At 44.4% G+C, this 20218-nt stretch overlaps 1 protein-coding gene across 2 annotated transcripts in view; it reads left to right on the top strand.

Annotated features, from left to right (window-relative positions):
• Positions 1 to 20218, top strand: part of LOC139227650 (CTD small phosphatase-like protein 2) — a 91655-nt gene that overhangs the window by 37952 nt on the left and 33485 nt on the right. The window contains exons 2-4 of one of the 2 annotated variants that reach the window (XM_070858570.1): positions 8950 to 9054; positions 12819 to 12888; positions 18824 to 19033. In XM_070858570.1, coding sequence (XP_070714671.1) covers positions 18848 to 19033 — 186 coding nt within the window. In that variant the 5' untranslated portion in view covers positions 8950 to 9054; positions 12819 to 12888; positions 18824 to 18847. The remainder of the gene's footprint in view (positions 1 to 8949; positions 9055 to 12818; positions 12889 to 18823; positions 19034 to 20218) is intronic. The other variant, XM_070858569.1, reaches the window with a different exon arrangement.

The raw sequence follows: 20218 nt of genomic DNA, 5'->3' as shown, positions 1-20218 counted from the left end.
AGATACAGCAGCAGGCTTCGAGCTGTGAGGGGGACTGAGGCCATTTGGACAGGGAGAGGCAGCCACATCGACAGTTTTATATTTACATTTGCAGAATGGGTGCTGCATTGTCAACACCACATATTATGCAATGGTTCGCCATCAATTCACTGCATAGGAGAGAATTGATTAGAGCTCACCGCAACAGGATAGTCGTAGCCCGTAGGTTGATGGGCAGGAGACCTTACCCACGTCGACAATATCGAACCAGGCGCTCGTACCTGGACATGAGCGAGGCTGATTGTGTGAAAAGGCTGCGTTTTCGCAGAGAAGTTGTCACTGAGATCTGTGATATGGTGAGAGCAGATTTGTAGCTCAGAAGCAGAAGGACAACTGCCTTGTCTGTTGAAGTGAAGGTAACAGCTGCACTTTCTTTCTATGCCTCGGGATCGTTTCAGGCTACAACTGGAGATGTGTGTGCCATCTCTCAATGTGCAATACATGCCTGCATTTACCAGGTCACGGCTGCACTTTATGCGCGAAGGAATGACTTCATCAATTTCCCAATGACCGCACAAGCGATCCATGAGATGGCTGTGGGCTTCTTCAGGATTGCCGACTTCCCAAAGGTACAGGGCTGCATTGATTGTACCCACATAGCCTTGCGAGCACCCGTGGAGGATTCTGAGCAGTACCGAAATAGGAAAGGTTTCCACTCTATCAATGTGCAGCTCGTGTGTGACGACAAGCAGCGCATCATGTCAGTCGATGCGAGATACCCTGGCAGCACCCACGATGCGTTCATCCTACGCGACAGCGTTCTATCTGACATGTTTGAGCAGCAGCCAGAAGGGCAGAGCTGGCTACTGGGAGACAAAGGGTACGGCCTGACCACCTCGCTCATGACACCCCTATGCGTGACACGGACAGAAACTGACCGTCAATACAACATGGCGCACATTGCGACGCGCAGCATCATTGAGAGGGCCATTGGCATATTGAAACAGTGATTCCGATGCCTGGACCATTCCGGAGGACAGTTGCAATACTCTCCTGAGATGGTCGATCACTTCACTGTTGTGTGCTGCATGCTTCATAACTTAGCCATCATGAGGCAGCAGGAGCTGGTAGTGGAACCCGAAGACCCACGTGAGGGTCCAGTGCATGATGATAGTATTACGGAAGACCAGGATGTGGATGATAACGACAATCAGGAAAGCATGCAAGTGCCTGATGCCGGAGCACGAGGTTGGAGGAGGGCCGTCCATCGTGCCCCTTTAATGATTGCTCGAGCCTTGCGCCAGCAGCTCATCCGTGAACGCTTCAACTACTGATGCCTGAGGGCTCTGCGAACACTTTTGCATATGGACATGTTTATTCTTTGCAGTTGTTCCTACGTTGTGTTGTGTTAATGAAACATGAAAGAGTTTTAATGAAAAAATATTTTATTGAAAAGTTAACGTCACTCTAATAAAATATTTGTTGTATCAAACTATACTTTTTAATATGACTCTTGAAGATCACTTATAAACTTGTAAAGTTACAAAAGTTACAAATCACTTTCTATGTGAAAAATTTTACACTCTCAGATCACTTAAACTTCAAGATCACTTTTTAGATGCAAAATTAAATAATTTACAGAATGTGCAAGCATTTACACTATAAGATCACTTGAAAACCCTGAGATCACTTATAAGTTGTAAAGTTACAAAACTTACAAAACAATTTCAATTTGAAAAATCTTACACTCTGAAGAACACTTTTAAACTTCAAGATCACTTTTTAGGTGCAAAATTAAATAAGATACAAAAAAATGTGAGAGCATTTACACTATAAGATGACTTAAAAACCATAAGATCCCTTATAAGTTGTAACGTAACAAAACTTACAAAACAATTTCAATTTGAAAAACGCTACTACAGCTACATCAAGAACAAGAACAAAAGCAGCAAAGAAAGGCTGCAACCATGTCTCATCCACATCTCAGTGAACGTTCACTTCCTCATGGGGGTGTCATTTGATTGGCTGGGCTGTGTGCCCTTATTGCAGCAGCTACCTCAACCAGGCCCTCCCTGACGGCCTGTGCCGACACTTGCATGCCCTCCCTGATGGCTGGTGCCGTAATTTGCATACCCTCCCTGATGGCCTGTGCCGTCGATTGCACTCCCTCGGACATTCCCTCCCTAAGTTCCAGTGTCATTACCTCCCTAAGTTCCCGTGTCATTACTGCTATTTCTCCCGTCAGGCCCGTCAACTCTTCACCTACTGCATTGACGCCACCGATGAGTGATCGGGTAAGCTCATTGGTTTCCATAGCCAATGCCACAACCTGAGCCGCATCTGTTGCACGCTGCATCTCAGGAGAGCGTGTCTCCAATCTCCTCTGCCTGGGTCTGCCTCGTGGCACCACTACACTGGGAGGCGCGGGCACGGACGGTGGGATGCTCGGTGTTGCAAGCGGCACCACTGCACAGGGAGGCGCAGGCTGCGACTGTGGGACGCTCTGTGTTCCAGACAGCTGAACTGGAGGGAGAGGCTCGGGCTGGAATGGTGGGATGCTCTGTGTTGCAGACAGCAGCACTCGAGTGTGAGCCATGGGCTGGGATGTTGGACGAATGGGTGTAAACTGCTCGATGATATCAGCAGCAACACTGGGACCCGAAGCGTCGGAATCAAAACCATAGTAGGTGGAACCAGAACCTATGCAAGAGGGAGGCGTAGGCTGGGACGGTAGTGCAGTGACTGTAGAAAGCTGCATTATACCAGCAGCACCACTGGGACCCGCAACATCGGAAGCGAAACCATGGATGGTGGGACCAAGACCTATGCTAGGGGTTGAAACTCTGATGCCCCTTGATGGGGGCTCATAAACATTAAATTGGAAGCTTCCCCCCTGCAGACAGTTCAGTCATCGCTGCCATCATCCAGTCTGGATCGTCTGCAGCTGGTTGTACTGGTCCTTGTTGTGTACCCTCAGGATCCTCAGGGTTGGCAGCAGCAGCATTGTCATCGTCATCATCATCATGTTCTGCAAAATACATCAGAACAGTCAAATGCTTAACAGCAAGGGAGGGGGCCGGGTGGGTGGCATGAGTACTCTCACACATAGGCCAGGCAGCAGGTTGATTTAAAGGGCCACGATGCATTTTCAGGACTTGCCCTCTTCCTCGCGTGCGGGCCCAGCTTGTGCTGTACCAATTGCTTTACTCCATGTCCGACTCATCATAGCAGCTACCCTTTGTTCCAAGGGTGTCAGTGGATGCAGATTGGGCATGCCTCCTCCTGTTCGCGTTGCTTCCCTTTTGTTGTGGGCCAATTTCTTCTGCAAAGAGTAGAATATAATTTTTTACAGAGTGTGTCAGTCTGCAAGGTGGGACATACAGATAGCCAGGTTACAATTACGATTAAATTAAAAATGGGAAATACTACTTACACTAACTACTTGACCAAGGTCGTGCCATTTCTTTTTACACTGACTTCCAGATCTCCTGGTATGCACCACTGCGCAGTAATCTTCTGCAACTTGGTTCCAGCGTTTCTTCATTTCTTTTGGTGGCACTTTTATGCGACCTCTGTTGCTGGTATCTAGCTCCTGCCATCTCTGCTCAATTACATTCACTAATATCTCAACTTCCTCATGTGAGAAATTCTTTTTTCTTGGTAGACATTGATCCATTGCAAAGTTGAATTGGCACTTTTTTTTTCTCCAAACACAGTCCTTAATTTGCAGGCACAGGTACTGCAAGTTTAGCAGTGAAAAGCTGAACTCACTGATTTCAGTAGGTGATTTCTTCAGCAGTGCTGCTAAAAGCACTCCCTCACACACAGAAATATCAATAAAATTAAAATACAAGCCTTTGCAGGGGTCCAAGAACAAATCTTCACGTTTTCTGCAGCACTTTCTAAAATGGCCGAGTGCCAATGTTTTTTTCACACTGCGCGTGCGCGAACACTCCAACGCGCACGCACAGCGTTGCCGGCAGGGAAAAAAACTAATTTCAATAGTACCCGCCCCCTCCCACTTACAAAATCGGCGTGAGTGTAGGCTCCGCCCCCCTGGCCGCCACGCCAAACAGACAAGGAGCTGCAAAGCGCTCCAGAATCGCGAGTTTTTTTTCCGGTGCCATTTTAGACGCGAAAAACGGGCGCCCAGCTCGGAGGGGCGCCCATTTTTTATCGTGTGGAAACTTGGGCCCATAGAATCATACCGCACAGCAGGAGGCCGGTTTAGCCTGTGGTGCTTCTGCCGGCTCTTTGAAAGAGCTTATCCAATTAGTCCCTGCTCTGCAAATTTCTCCTTTTGAAGTATTTATCCAATTCCCTTTTGAAAGTTACTATTGAATCTACTCCCACCGCCCTTTCAGCCAGTGCATTTCAGATCATAAATCGGTGCTTAAACAAATTCTCCTTCTGTCGCCTATGGTTTCTTCGCCAATTACCTTTAAATCTCAGTCCTCTAGTTACCAATCCTCCTGCCAGTGGAAACTGTTTCTCCCTCCTTAACCTTCTCTGCTCTAAAGAGAACAATCCCAGCTTCTCTAGTCTCTCCACATAATTGAAGTCCTCCTGTGCACCCTCTCCAAGGCTTTGACATCCTTGGCCACAATACTCCAGTTGAGGCCTAACCAATGATTTTTCAAGGATGCATATGATTTCTGTAGAGTCTTAGGATCTCAGCACCTGTGGGTTTGAAGAATATTGGTGGTACAAAATTTTCTACTGAGGGCTGAGATACTATCTCCACACGCCCACCTAACCACGAGGAACGAAGTCTGGAACCATTATCTGTGCATCCTCACTGCAAAGTAATTGCTTTTTACCAGTTATAATATGTGGGCTGAGTTGCTCCCCTACATTACAATTTTGCATTTGTATGCCAGATCATCTCCTTGTAATATGCACCAGAGTGTGCCTTTATCTGTCCAACATCTAAGTAAATGTAGCAAGACTTTGGGTTGTACAGAGCCTTTGTCAGTGTACTCCTGCTGATTTGGTAGGTGGTTGAATATGCACTCCATCTGACTTGAGGCTCAGTCAACAGAAAAACATTACTCGATGCAACCTGTATGTTTACATTAATTACAATTTTTACTATTTTGAACTATCTTTTGATGTAAAATTATCCTTGAAACATGCTCACACACTTGTTGCATGGTGAAACACTCCCCTAGCTCTGCCTAGTTCACTATTGTTGCTGACTTCAGATTGAATGGTGATTTCAGCGCAATCTGTCAAAATATACCTGCACAATAAGAAGCTTCAGGGCACAGAGCTGTGCATCAGCGGATGTGCAAAGAATCACGAGCTCTGCACTGTCACAGAACAGGCCCAGTTTCATCTCACACACAGCAATCAAAACAAAGACCCCAGGATGTCTCAGGACTTTTGGCTTGATTCCGTGATTTGTGTCAAATACGTTGAGTGATCCATTCATGTAGTGATCAAACTCTGCATTCCAGATCTATATCCATGGTCTATACATCTCAACCTTGCCCTGAGATGTCGATATGAGCCAGGCTGTGACCTATAATCCTCGCAGCTTGCAGAAAATACGACCAATAACTGCGTTAGCCTTGTTTGTTCTGTGGCCACAAACAAAGAATCCGTTAAATGATCTAATGGGCAAAGATGCTTCATTTTTGTAATGCCCTGTATTTAAAATAGTTACTGTTTTGCAGTAACTGAATCAGTTAAACTCTGTTTCCATTACACAGGATTTCTGGTGTTTTGAGGATTGTATTTCACAATGATGTAAATTTTTCTGTGAACGTGCACATTCGTCCAATGTGTAAAAGTTGGATAGCCAGGGGGTGAAGGATAGAAGCCCAAGCCTAGTCTTTAGTTGTTTACAAGCCTTTATTTAGAAACACATTACCTATGGTGCACTCCGAAGATAAGCTTGCAACCCTTCCCCAGCCTACGATATCTAATATATATGACACAATTAAAACCCACCACCTGAATGCAATTAACACCCAATTGCTGTACACCACTTGAATACAAGAGACCAGTTTTGGTCTCCTTTCCAAAGGAAGGATATACTTGCCATTGAGGGAGTGCAACGAAGGTTCATCAGACTGATTCCTGGGATGGGGGGGATTACCCTATGAGGAAAGATTGAGTAGACTAGGCCGATATTCTCTAGAGTTTAGAAGAATGAGAGATTATCTCATTGAAACATACAAAATTCTTACAGGGCTTGGCAAGGTAGATGCAGGGAGGATGTCTCCTCAAGCTGGGGAGTCTAGAATCAGGGATCGGCCATTTAGGACTGAGATGAGGAGAGATGACTGAGGTGTAGAGAATTCTCCACAATACTCCAGGTGCTGTCTCACCAGGGCCGTATATAATTACATATGGAGCGGCGAGGTCGGGACGAAGGAGCGGCGAGAGACTGGAGGGACATAATCGGGGCCCAGCGGAGGCGTGAGTTCGGGCTCCAGGGCAGCACGGGCCAGCCCTTACTGCGCTATGTGTGCGCACTCAGTCCGTGCAGTAGAGCTGGTCTCCAGTTGTTGTGATTAACCCTTGCCACTGGACCAAGATCTAGCTCCGTCAAGCCCGTGTGGTGGCTGGTGTGCAACAGCCACCCACACGTTAAAAAAAATCCACGCACAGGCATCTTCCACCTTTCAGGATGTAGTTCAGGACCTGGAATTTTAGGTCCTTCATTGGAACACATGTGAACTTATCCTTTTTTGGCGTGGAAGCAAGTCATCCTCGTTTCGAGGGACTGCATATGATGATGACAAGAGACCACCAACTCTCAGATGTACAAGAATTTGAAATGTTGCTAAGACTTTGAGAAATATCGATAGATTTTTGGATACTAAGCGAATCGAGGTTAATGGGGATAGTGCGGGGAAGGTGGAGTTGAGGTAGAAGATCAGCCATGATCTTATTGAATGGCAGAGCATGCTCGAGGGGGTGTATGGCCTAATCCTGCTTCTTGTGTTCTTAAATCTGCACGGACTGGCGCATGCACTGGACCTCCATGAAGTGAATGTCTACAGTTCCGTGTCCAGAGTTGAGGTTCACTCAGTATGCAGAATCTGAGCCTAACCTGTAGGGACTTGGGGCAAAGATCCATATTTTGAGAGGCTGGGCATGCCCAAATCTTGGAGCTGGGACTCGATACACAGGACACAATCAGTGGGTTGCATACCATACTGCAGTAATACACCCCATCATTCTTTTGCTCCTCATCTTCCCCATGCTTCAGATTGTTGTAATTTGAATAGTTCTCCAGTCCCGAGAACTTAAAAAAGTTGAAGTCCAAAGCTGTTAAAATGTGGTTTACATGCAAGCGCAAAGACGCAGTCAGGAGCTTCAGAGGATAGATCACAGGAGCTCACAAGTGACAGTTGGATCAATTAGCTGTCCTGGGACATTGTTTGGAAGGAATCCCATGTAGTGCTCCTAATAATGACCTTTTCAATTTAGCTGTAAGCAGATTGTGTGTAGATGATTAACTGTGATGATGAAGGGATATAAATGAAGGTGGCTGAACATGTTTATCCAGTGAGTGGTTGAGCCATAAAGAGCAGGAAGGTTCCTGGTTTGATCCCTGGCCTTTCTTGAGTTAGCAGTTGTTTCATTGCCCCTAGGTTAAGGAGAGTGTTCCTGCTCCAGTGGTTCTAGCTGGTAAGATGCATGTGATGACAGGGTTGGATTTGGCTATGATTGTCTCCCATGGTCAAAAAGAGACGAACTAGACTCACGTGAATATTCAATGGCTACTTGCGGGGGATACGTGAGTGTGCCCATGGAGCTGCACCCGAGCAGGAGTGGGAAATTGGGGGGAGAGATTTTTTTTTCTTTTAAATGGAGGAATGTAAATCATGCATTTATTGGATATCTTGTAATAGCCATACTCATTACATAGTACATTACATAGTATTTATAGAACAGAAACAGGCCATTCAGCCCAACAGGTCCGCACCGGTGTCTATGGCCCATCCTACTTCCATCTAACCCCATCAACATATTTCTCCCTCATGTGTTTATTTAGCTTCCCCTTAAATGCATATCTGCTATTCACCTCAACTACTCCGGGTTCCACATTCTCACCACTCTCTGGGTATAGAAGTTTCTCCTGAATTCCCTATTGGATTTATTAGTGACTATTTTTTTATTTATGGCCCCTAGTTCTGGAAACATCTCTATGTTTAGCTTATTGAACTCTTTCATAATCGTAAAGACTTCCAGCAGGTCACCCACCGCTTAGTCTTCTCTTTTTGAGAATTACCATGGAAATTTTGGCTACCATGATATGACGGCTGTTTCATGAACGTTTGTTTTCTGCTTGTTGCTGTCATTGTCATGATGGACTAATTATACATAAACAATGAGAGGTACAGATTGGAGGTTGTGCTTGCTTTTGTTTGCCATAATTATTTTTCTGTTTCATTTTCCTTTGTAACTCCATTCTAATTGTCTGTGGTGTGTCAATTTTATATTTGTTTCTGTATTTGTTGATTTCATAAAATGTTTGTCGTATACTATTGGAAAAGTGTTCCTTTAATAATATTGTTTACCCTTCGGAGTCGGAGCAGACTTTGGTAGTTAGAGGTTGTGGGGGTGGTGGGCAAGGGTGGCAGGGGGATGGGGGGGCGCGGGGTGGGCGAGGGAGGGAGGGAGTGAGTGAAGTGTTTTGGAGTGTGTGTGTCCCCATATGAGGTGTAAACCCCATATGTAACTTTAAAATGCGTGTTTTTGGTCTAGAACAACATCACGGTGTGTTGCATGAATCACAGAAATCATATTTTCTGCTAATTGCTCTTGTTAATGCAGCTAATAAGACATAACAAAACTTGTATCTTAGAATTTTGAGATAATGAGAGTCATTGGTAAAAATTTGATCTGGTATCTGTACTAAAACATCTCATCAAAGATTGGTGCAGATTATCTAACATGTATGACTTTGTACCCTGAATTCTGCATCCTAGTTCTAATTTTTTTTGTTTCTAGGTTTCGCAACACGTGACTTGACTTGTTTCTGCACCGTGCTGTTCACCCGTTCATTCCCAATGCCAAAATAAGCAGCACTCCTGTCCTGCACTATTTTCTTAGACTGTAAGTAATATTTAATTCGCTGATCCTTGTCTGTCAGTGTGGTGTTTATCCGACATGAATCTCTGAATGGCTCGTAAGGAGCAAAGTGACGATAGCAGGAAGTAATGTATTAATAATAACTTTTATTTATATAGCGCCTTTAACTTAGTCAAATGTCCCAGGGCACTTCACAGCAATTTTACAACACGTTAGATATTGACCATTGAGAGAAAGAGAGAAAAAGCGTGGGATGGCAGTGTAAAAAGAGGGCATTCTGGGGGGAGAGGGTGAACAGCCAGAGGTCGTGGTGCACATCGGTACCAATGACATAGGTAGGAAGAGGGATGAGGCCCTGCAGGCAGAGTTTAGGGAGCTAGGAGAGAGATTAAAAAGCAGGACCTCAAAGGTAGTAATCTCCGGATTACTCCCCAGTGCTAGTGAGCACAGAAATAGGAGGATAGAGTAGATGAATATGTGGCTGGAGAGAATGGTGCAGGCGGAGGGCTTTAGTTTCCTGAGGCATTGGGACCGCTTCTGGGGGAGGTGGGACCTGTACAAGCCGGACGGGTTGCACCTCAACAGAGCCGGGATCAATATCCTCGCAGGGGGGTTTGCTAGTACTGTTGGGGAGGGTTTAAACTAGCTTGGCAGGGGGATGGGAACCTGAAAATAGATTCAGTAGGGAGGGGAGTAAAGCTAGAATTAGCAAGCAAAAATAAAGAAAGTAAGTTTGAAAGAGAGAGGAAACAAGCAGGAAAAAAAGGTAAAAAAACAAACTTAAAGGCACTTTGTCTAAATGCACGTAGCATTTGTAACAAAATAGATGAGTTGACGGCACAAATTGAGACAAAGGTATGATCTGATAGCCATTACAGAGATGTGGTTGCAATTTGACCAGGACTGGGAATTAAATATTCATGGGTACTTGACAATCGGAAGGAGACACAGAAAGGAAAAGGAGGTGGGGTAGCTCTATTGATAAAGGATGGAATCACTGAAATAGTAAGAAACAATATTGGCTCAATTGATAAGGGGGTTGAAACAGTTTGGGTGGAGATTGTTATGTCTTGAATAAAGAATCTGACTAGATACTGTAAGCTTAAAGTAATGTGTGACCGTAGTCCTTTATTACAGGTTCCAGAGTGCGCCTCCAGCCTGTGAGGCCTCCTTATGTACAGGTGCTCCCAAGGGATTGTGAGCACCTCGCCTCCCCCCCCCCCCCCCCCCAAAATCAATAGTGTAACTATTTACAATGTGAGACGATCTGGGGCCTTCCTTTCACTGGTTGATCGTCTCGGTGCAAATGCTGGTTTTGGTGAGTCGTTTGTTGGGCCCTCGCTGGGCTGCTGCGCAGCTGGCCTTGCAGGGCTGCTGGGTGTGGTGAGTCCTGCTGGAAGTGATGGGTTCTGCTTCGTGGTCAACCGCTGGGTCAGTTGCCACTTGTTTGTGTGTTGGGGGGTCGAAAAAGGTAGAGTCTAATGTGGGTTGTTCTGGATAGTCCGTGAATCTGAGTTTGGTTTGGTCCAAGTGTTTTCTGCAGGTGAGTCCATTTGAAAGCTTGACCAGAAACACCCTACTCCCCTCTTTGGCCACGACAGTGCTGGGAAGCCATATGGGACCTTGTCCATAGTTCAACACAAATACAGGATCATTAATCTCGCTTTCGCGTGACACATTTGCGCGGTCATGATATGTATTCTGTTGAAGCCGCCTGCTCTTTACCTGTTTGTGTAGATCAGGGTGGACTAACGAGAGCCTTGTCTTAAGTGCCCTTTTCATGAGCAGTTCAGCGGGGGGAGCCCCAGTGAACGAGTGGGGTGTTTGTGCGGTAACTGAGTAGGACTCGGGATAGGCGAGTCTGCAGTGAGCCTTCAGTTACCCTCTTCAAGCTCTGCTTGATTGTTTGCACTGCTCGCTCTGCCTGACCATTGGACGCTGGTTTAAACGGGGCAGATGTGACCTGTTTGATCCCATTGCGGGTCATGAGCTCTTTGAACTTGGCACTGGTGAAGCATGGCCCATTGTCACTCACAAGGACATCAGGTAGGCCGTGCGTGGCAAACATGGCCCGCAGGCTTTCAATGGTGGCAGCGGACGTGCTTGCCGACATTATCTCACATTCAATCCATTTGGAGTACGCATCTACAACCACAAGGAGCATTTTTCCCAAGAATGGGTCTGCATAGTCGACATGGACCCTGGACCACGGTTTGGAGGGCCAGGACTATAAATTTAGTGGCGCCTCCCTGGGTGCATTGCTTAACTGTGAACATGTGTTACATTTGTGCAAGCAGGATTCTAAGTCTGCATCGATACCGGGCCACCATACGTGGGATCTGGCTATCGCTTTCATCATTACAATGCCTGGGTGGGTACTGTGGAGGTCACTAATGAAAGTGTCCCTGCCCTTTTTTGGCACGACTACCCGATTACCCCATAAGAGGCAGTCTGCCTGTATGGACATTTCATCTCTGCGCCGCTGGTACGGCTTTATTTCTTTCTGCATCTTGAACGGGACACTAGACCAACTCCTGTGGAGAGCACAGTTTTTTTTCAACTAAGGACAGTAAGGGATCCTGGCTCATCCAGGTTCTAATCTGTTGGGCGGTAACAGGTGATTGCTCACTCTCGAATACTTCCATTACCATAACTAAATCTGCGGGCTGTGCCATCTCCACCCCTGTGGTGGGCAATGGCAGCTTACTGAGAGCATCGGCACAGTTTTCTGTGCCTGGCCTGTGGCGGATGGCATAGTTGTATGCGGACGTGAGCGCCCATCTCTGGATGCGGGCTGATACATTCGTATTTATCCCCTTACTTTCAGAAAAGAGGGATATAAGTGGCTTATGGTTGGTTTCCAATTCAAATTTGAGCCCAAACAGATATTGATGCATTTTCTTTATCCCATAAACACACGCTAACGCTTCTTTTTTGATCATGCTGTCGGCCCTCTCAGCCTTAGACAGACTTCAGGATGCATAAGCAACCGGTTGCAATTTCCCAGATTCATTAGCTTGTTGCAATACACACCCGACACCGTATGACGACGCATCATATGGTGGTACCAAATGCTTACATGGATCATACAACACAAGCAATTTGTATGAGCATAACAGTTTCCTAGCTTTCTCAAAGGCATTTTTTTGGCTTTTACCCCATGCCCATTCATCTCCTTTACGCAGTAAAGAGTGCAGTGGTTCTAACAGTGTGCTACGACCCGGTAAGAAGTTACCAAAGTAGTTCAGGAGTCCTAGAAACGACCGCAGCTCCGTCACATTCTATGGTCTCGGTGCGTTCTTGATTGCCTCCGTCTTTGAATCGGTGGGCCTGATGCCATCCGCCGCGATTCTTCTCCCCAGGAACTCCACTTCAGGCGCCAGGAAAACGCACTTCGAGCGTTTTAACCTGAGCCCCATATGATTAAGCCGACGAAGAACCTCCACCAGGTTCTGCAGCTGTTCGACGGTGTCCCGACCTGTAACCAAGATGTCGTCCTGGAAGACCATTGTGCATGGGACAAGCTTTCCATGTTCCTCTGGAATATCGCCGCGGCTGATCGAATCCCAAATAGGCATCTATTGTAAATGAAGAGACCTTTGTGCATGTTGATGCAGGTGAGGCCCTTCGATGATTCCTCCAGCTCCTGCATCATGTAGGCCGAGGTCAAGTTCAGCTTCGTGAATGTTTTTCCTCCCGCCAGCGTCGCAAATAGGTTGTCTGCCTTTGGTAGCGGGTATTGATCCTGCAGGGAGAAACGATTGATAGTTACTTTGTAATCACCACAGATTCTGACGGTGCCGTCTTCCTTGAGGACTGGAACAATCGTACTAAGTTTAAACAAAGGAGACTATGAAGGTATGAGGGCAGAGTTGGGTAAAGTGGACTGGGAAAATAGATTAAAGTGTACGACGGTTGATGAACAGTGGTGTAAATTTAAGGAGATATTTCACAACTCTCAAGAAAAATATATTCCAGTGAGGAGGAAAGGGTGTAAGAGAAAAGATCGGCAACCGTGGCTAACTTAAAAAAATAAAAGGACGGTATCTAATTAAAAACAAGAGCGTACAAAGTGGCCAACACTACTGGGAGGACAGAAGACTGGGAAGCTTTTAAAAGCCAGCAAAGAACGACTAAAAAAAATGATTAAGAAAGGGAAGATAGACTATGAAAGTAAACTGGCACAAAATATAAAAACAGATACCAAGAGTTTTTATAGGTATATAAAAAGGAAAAGAGTGGCTAAAGTAAATGTTGGTCCCTTAGAGGACGAGACCGGGGAATTAGTAATGGGGAACATGGAGATGGCAGAAACTCTGAACAAATATTTTGTATCAGTCTTTATGGTAGAGGACACTGACAATATTCCAACAGTGGATAGTCAAAGGGCTATAAGGGGGGAGAAACTTAACACAATCACAATCACTAAGGAGGTCGTACTCAGTAAGATAATGGAACTAAAGGCAGATAAATCCCCTGCACCTGATGGCTTGCATCCTAGGGTCTTAAGAGAAGTAGCGGCAGGGATTATGGATGCATTGGTTGTAATTTACCAAAATTCCATGGATTCTGGGGAGGTCCCAGCAGATTGGAAAACTGCAAATATAACGCCCCTATTTAAAAAAGGAGGCAGACAAAAAGCAGAAAACTATAGACCAGTTAGCCCAACATCTGTGGTTGGGAAAATGTTGGAGTTCATTATTAAAGAAGCAGTAGCATGACATTTGGTCAGAATTCGCAAAATTCGGTCAGGCAGAGTTGGCATGGATTTATGAAGGGGAAGTCATATTTGACAGATTTGCTGGAGTTCTTTGAGGATGTAACAAACAGGGTGGATAAAGGGGAACCAGTGGACGTGGTGTATTCGGACTTCCAGAAGGCATTTGACAAGGTGCCACATAAAAGGTTACTGCACAAGATAAAAGTTCACGGGGTTGGGGGTAATATATTAGCATGAATAGTGGATTGGCTAACTAACAGAAAACAGAGTGTCGGGATAAATGGTTCATTCTCTGGTTGGCAACTAGTAACTAGTGGTGTGCCGCAGGAATCAGTGCTGGGACCCCAACTATTTACAATCTATATTAACGGCTTGGAAGAAGGGACTGAGTGTAACGTAGCCAAGTTTGCTGATGATCCCTGTCTGGCGTAAAAATAAAAAAGGGAAAGTGGCTCAACCGTAGCTATCAAGGGAAATCAGGGTTAGTATTAAAGCCAAGGAAGTAGCATACAAATTGGCCAGAAATAGCAACGAACCCAGGGACTGGGAGAAATTTAGAACTCAGCAGAGGAGGACAAAGGGTTTGATTAGGGCAGGGAAAATAGAGTACGAGAGGAAGCTTGCAGGGAACATTAAGACGGACTGCAAAAGCTTCTGTAGATATGTAAAGAGAAAAAGGTTAGTAAAGACAAATGTAGGTCCCCTGCAGTCAGAATCAGGGTAAGTCATAATGGGGAACAAAGAAATGGCAGACCAATTGAACAAGTACTTTGGTTCGGTATTCACTAAGGAGGACACAACAACCTTCCGGATATAAAAGGGGTCAGAGGGTCTAGTAAGAAGGAGGAACTGAGGGAAATCCTTATTCGTCGTGAAATTGTGTTGGGGAAATTGATGGGATTGAAGGCCGATAAATCCCCAGGGCCTGATGGACTGCATCCCAGAGTACTTAAGGAGGTGGCCTTGGAAATAGCGGATGCATTGACAGTCATTTTCCAACATTTCATGGACTCTGGATCAGTTCCTATGGAGTGGAGGGTAGCCAATGTAACCCCACTTTTTAAAAAAAAAAAGGAGGGAGAGAGAGAAAACGGGATTATAGACCGGTCAGCCTGACATCGGTAGTGGGTAAAATGATGGAATCAATTATTAAGGATGTCATAGCAGCGCATTTGGAAAGAGGTGACATGATAGGTCCAAGTCAGCATGGATTTGTGAAAGGGAAATCATGTTTGACAAATCTTCTGGAATTTTTTGAGGATGTTTCCAGTAGAGTGGACGAGGGAGAACCAGTTGATGTGGTGTATTTGGACTTTCAGAATGCTTTCGACAAGGTCCCACACGAGATTAATGTGCAAAGTTAAAGCACATGGGATTGGAGGTAGTGTGCTGACGTGGATTGAGAACTGGTTGGCAATCAGGAAGCAAAGAGTAGGAGTAAATGGGTACTTTTCAGAATGGCAGGCAGTGACTAGTGGGGTACCGCAAGGTTCTGTGCTGGGGCCCCAGCTGTTTACATTGTACATTAATGATTTAGACGAGGGGATTAAATGTAGTATCTCCAAATTTGCGGATGACACTAAGTTGGGTGGCAGTGTGAGCTGCGAGGAGGATGCTATGAGGCTGCAGAGTGACTTGGATAGGTTAGGTGAGTGGGCAAATGCATGGCAGATGAAGTATAATGTGGATAAATGAGAGATTATCCACTTTGGTTGTTAAAAACAGAGAGACAGACTATTATCTGAATGGTGACAGATTCGGAAAAGGGGAGGTGCAACGAGACCTGGGTGTCATGGTACATCAGTCATTGAAGGTTGGCATGCAGGTACAGCAGGCGGTTAAGAAAGCAAATGGCATGTTGGCCTTCATAGCGAGGGGATTTGAGTACACGGGCAGGGAGGTGTTACTACAGTTGTACAGGGCTTTGGTGAGGCCACACCTGGAGTATTGTGTACAGTTTTAGTCTCCTAACTTGAGGAAGGACATTTTTGCTATTGAGGGAGTGCAGCGAAGGTTCACCAACCTGATTCCCAGGATGGCGGGACTGACATATCAAGAAAGACTGGATCAACTGGGCTTGTATTCACTGGAGTTCAGAAGAATGAGAGGGGATCTCATAGAAACATTTAAAATTCTGATGGGTTTAGACAGGTTAGATGCAGGAAGAATGTTCCCAATGTTGGGGAAGTCCAGAACCAGGGGTCACAGTCTTAAGGATAAGAGGTAAGCCATTTAGGACCGAGATGAAGAGAAACTTCTTCACCCAGAGAGTGGTGAACCTGTGCAATTCTTTACCACAAAGTTGTTGAGGCCAATTCACTAAATATATTCAAAAAGGAGTTAGATGTAGTCCTTACTACTAGGGGGATCAAGGAGTATGGCGAGAAAGCAGGAATAGGGTACTGAAGTTGCATGTTCAGCCATGAACTCATTGAATGGCGGTGCAGGCTCGAAGGGCTGAATGGCTTACTCCTGCACCTATTTTCTATGTTTCTATGATACAAAGATGGAAAGCAATGTGTGAGGAGGACACACAGAATCTGCAAAAGGACATAGGCAGACTAAGTGAGTGGGCAAAAATTTGGCAGATGGAGTATAATGTTGGAAAGTGTGAGGTCATGCACTTTGGCAGAAAAAAAATCAAAGAGCTAGTTATTATTTAAATGGAGAAAGATTACAATGTGCCGCAGTACAGCGAGACCTGGGGGTACTTGTGCATGAAACACAAAAAGATAGTATGCAGGTACAGCAAGTGATCAGGAAGGCCAATGGAATCTTGGCCTTTATTACAAAGGGGATGGAGTATAAAAGCAGGGAAGTCTTGCTACAGCTATACATGATATTGGTGAGGCCACACCTGGAATACTGTGTGCAGTTTTGGTTTCCATATTTATGAAAGAATATACTTGCTTTGGAGGCAGTTCAGAGAAGGTTCGCTAGGTTGATTCGGGGGATGAGGGGGTTGACTTATGAGGAAAGGGTTGAGTAGGATGGGCCTCTGATTGGAGTTCAGAAGAATGAGAGGTGATCTTATCGAAATGTATAAGATTATGAGGGGGCTTGACAAGGTGGATGCAGAGAGGATGTTTCCACTGATGGGGGAGACTAGATCTAGGGGGCATGATCTTAGAAGAAGGGGCCGCCCATTTGGAACTGAGATGAAGAGGAATTTCTTCTCTGAGGGTTGTAAATCTGTGGCATTTGCTGCTTCGGAGAGCTGTGGAAGCTGGGACATTGAATAAATTTAAGACAGAAATAGACAGTTTCTTGAGCGACAAGGGGTTATGGGGAGCGGGCGGGGAAGTGGAGCCAAGTCTATGATCAGATCAGCTATGATCAGATCAGCTATGATCTTATTGAATGGCGGAGCAGGCTTGAGTGGCTGTTTGGCCTACTCCGGTTCCTATTTCTTATGTTCTTATTAAAGGCTCGGGTCCAAAGCGGCAGCCAAAATGCGCACGCAGATAGAAGCAGGCGAAAAAACTTGGGGAAAAAAAGAAATTCAAATGATATTGTAAATAACACAATAAGGAGTATGCAATAGTAAAATCAGTATAATAAACATTAATTATAATCAAAATTAAATAATATATACCATAATTCTAAATTAAGTTTAAAATTAGAAAATCAGCAATTGAATCAAATTAAATCAGTTATTAGCTTTCTTTAAGATTCATTCCCTGTCCAGTGATTCAATTAATCTGGAAGAACCAATCACTGTCCTTCATCCTTGTGATGTCATAATTTTATTACTTTTTAATTTCTCATTTTGTCCTCTTGATAGGACCTGTAATAGCTCCAGACTCGAGCTGCCTCCGTTGTCAGGGAGATGCTGATGTTTACAAAAGTAATGTTGCCTGACTTTTCTGTAGTGTATTGTATAATTTCAGTGGCAAAATTAAGAAAACTTGGTATGAATTAAAACATGTTCATTGGCCTATATGTTCTCCTGATTAAGTTTAATACAGTTTATCATTGGACTGGTCCACATGTAGATTTGAGCATTGCCCTTCACCCCTTTGGCAGCTGAGTTCAAATCTTGTAGTGGCTTACACAGAATTACATAGGAATTACAGCACAGAAACCAACAAAGCTGTAAAAGTGCAAACTTTGGTTGGCAGATAGTCTTGATCAATATTCATTCTGACTAATACTTGCCAAACTATTGTTTCCTGATGTATCTTAGCTATCTCTGAATTCCACCCCGCCCCCGGCCAATATATTTCATATTTTCAGGCACTTAATCTTCAACAGTTTCTTGTATTTAAAACCTATTACTTTTATACTTTAATCTATCCTTGTAAAATTGTTTTTGAATATTTTGTCGTTGATTTGAACTTTATTTTAGTGCGTCTATTTTGTAAATCTAAAATCGGCAATTTTGCCTCCTCCGCACAGTTTAGTTGGAGTTGTGTGGCTCCAGTTATTAGTAGAATGCTTTGTGTTGATTTTGAGGGTGGCCATATTCATGTATAGATGAATCTCTATCTAGACCATTAATACTTCCATTTTCTTCGATGGCTAAGGTCACTAACCAACAAACTGGTGAAAATTGTTACCATTTTGTTAGGCACCTGGCATTAGGGCTGTAATGTTAACCTGGTGAAAGGTTGGAATAAATACCATAGTGGAGCCCGTCTCATTATACAGAAAATCTAATCCAGGTATCTTGGAATTTGAATGCACCATGGTATTTATCTGTGATCGAAAAACACAACCTGAAAAATGTTTATTATTCATGTACTGCCTTCGGAGGCTCAAAAAAGGGCTGCAGAATCGGACCACCATAAAACCAGCAGCTGAGAGCAAGTGGTTTTGTTTTACATCAAGTCCATCAATGTGGCAAAACAAATTTAAAAAAAATGTTTGCACTTATATTCCAAAACGTCTGGAGGTGATCAGTGAGCTTCCTGCATGTAAGAGTTTAGTGTGGGGAGCTGGAATGATTGTACTGGTCCAGTTCACCAGGTCCCTCTCACTGTCACCGAGTTTTACGTAGGTTGGTCAGCTGGACTACCGGTGATTTTGATCATTGATCACTAATTTATTTTCTATATTTCTCTTTTCCTACAGTTGTACATGTGACACCTTTCCAGAATGAGGCTGAGAATGCGAAAAGCTTCTCCGCAGACAACCCCTGTCCATGCATCACGAGCAGAAAAGACCAAGCGGAAGCGCTCTGATGTAGATGATTCGATACCTGTTATGGGGGCAAAACCACAGAAGAAGGAAACTGGTTTGCTCTCATCAATTAAAAGACTTATTCGAGGAACTGCAGCAAAGGTATGATGATCGGATAGATCGGTTGAGTGTTGAATCTGAATGTTTTACAAGTAGACTGGCTGATAACTAAAATTATCTCCTTTACACTGGAGCTTTGTAGGCAGCCAGAGGATAGGGAAGAGCTGTGAGGCAGAAAGGATTGGCAAGAACACAAAGATAAATGTAGCTTGTAATATCCTAGTGCTGTGTTCAGTTGCCTTTGCTGCAAGATGATTCTTGCTCTTCTGCTCTTGAGCGTTTTACTCCCTGATTATTCACCACTGTTTGGAGATTAAATAAATTGGAAACATTCTACATTAGTGCAGATTTTATGCAGTATGTTGGAAGAAGTTAGCTTAATAAGCTTGCCTTTTTTGTTCCTTGCTTATGTTACCTTTTACCACTGCATTATAGCATCCAGATGTCTTATCATCCATCTAGACACGTAGACAATTGCTCAATTAAACATGTATTTTTGTGTTTACTGCGATGTGAAGGAATTCAGGGCTGTGGAATGGAAGCCTTTTTGGCATCTCTGGTCAAGTCCCAGGTTCAAGTGAAATCCAGTCTTTTCTGCCCCAGTAAAAAATGCTTTTACCACCATCTGAGGAAAGTGAATTTTTCCAGTTTCTATACCAAACATTAACTGATTTTATAAAATGACAAGTGATATTGCCAAACAATACTGTGGTTCTGTACCCGCAATGAACAGGGTTGGAATTGTTCAATTCATGTAGGACCCTTATGGCCTTATGACAGAGTAAACTTTCATCCCATCACTTTGAATTGGACTTCAACCCGAGTCTCAAAGGAAGAAAGCTCCCATCAGGAGTCTTAATTAAGGTACAGTCATAGATGCTTGCCCAGTGTATGCTGTACTCTTCCATCTCGTTCAGAGCATGAATAGAATAGAAAAGAACAGACAGGTCGGAGTAGAATCATTATGTATGCAATGTCATCCAAGCTCAAACAAGAGAGGGGAAGAATTATTTTCTCGCATCTGAAGGGTCGCTTTTCAAGTGATACTGATAACTTTACAGAATTAAAATCTTGGGCCTTTCCTTCCCACTGCCACGCCCACCTCATCATCCATCGGCATTGCTCTGTCTGTAATTAATAATATGGTTCATGTTATGGTTCCCCACGTGCAAGTCCTAAGACTCAGCTGAGGAAGCCGAGCAGCTTTTCCAGAGAAGGAAGAAAAGT

This window comes from Pristiophorus japonicus, chromosome 17 (genome assembly GCF_044704955.1).
Source record: "Pristiophorus japonicus isolate sPriJap1 chromosome 17, sPriJap1.hap1, whole genome shotgun sequence".
In the NCBI taxonomy this organism is placed as follows: domain Eukaryota; kingdom Metazoa; phylum Chordata; class Chondrichthyes; family Pristiophoridae; genus Pristiophorus; species Pristiophorus japonicus.
Note: the sequence above shows the minus strand (reverse complement) of the source record. Positions and strands in the feature narration are given on the sequence as shown.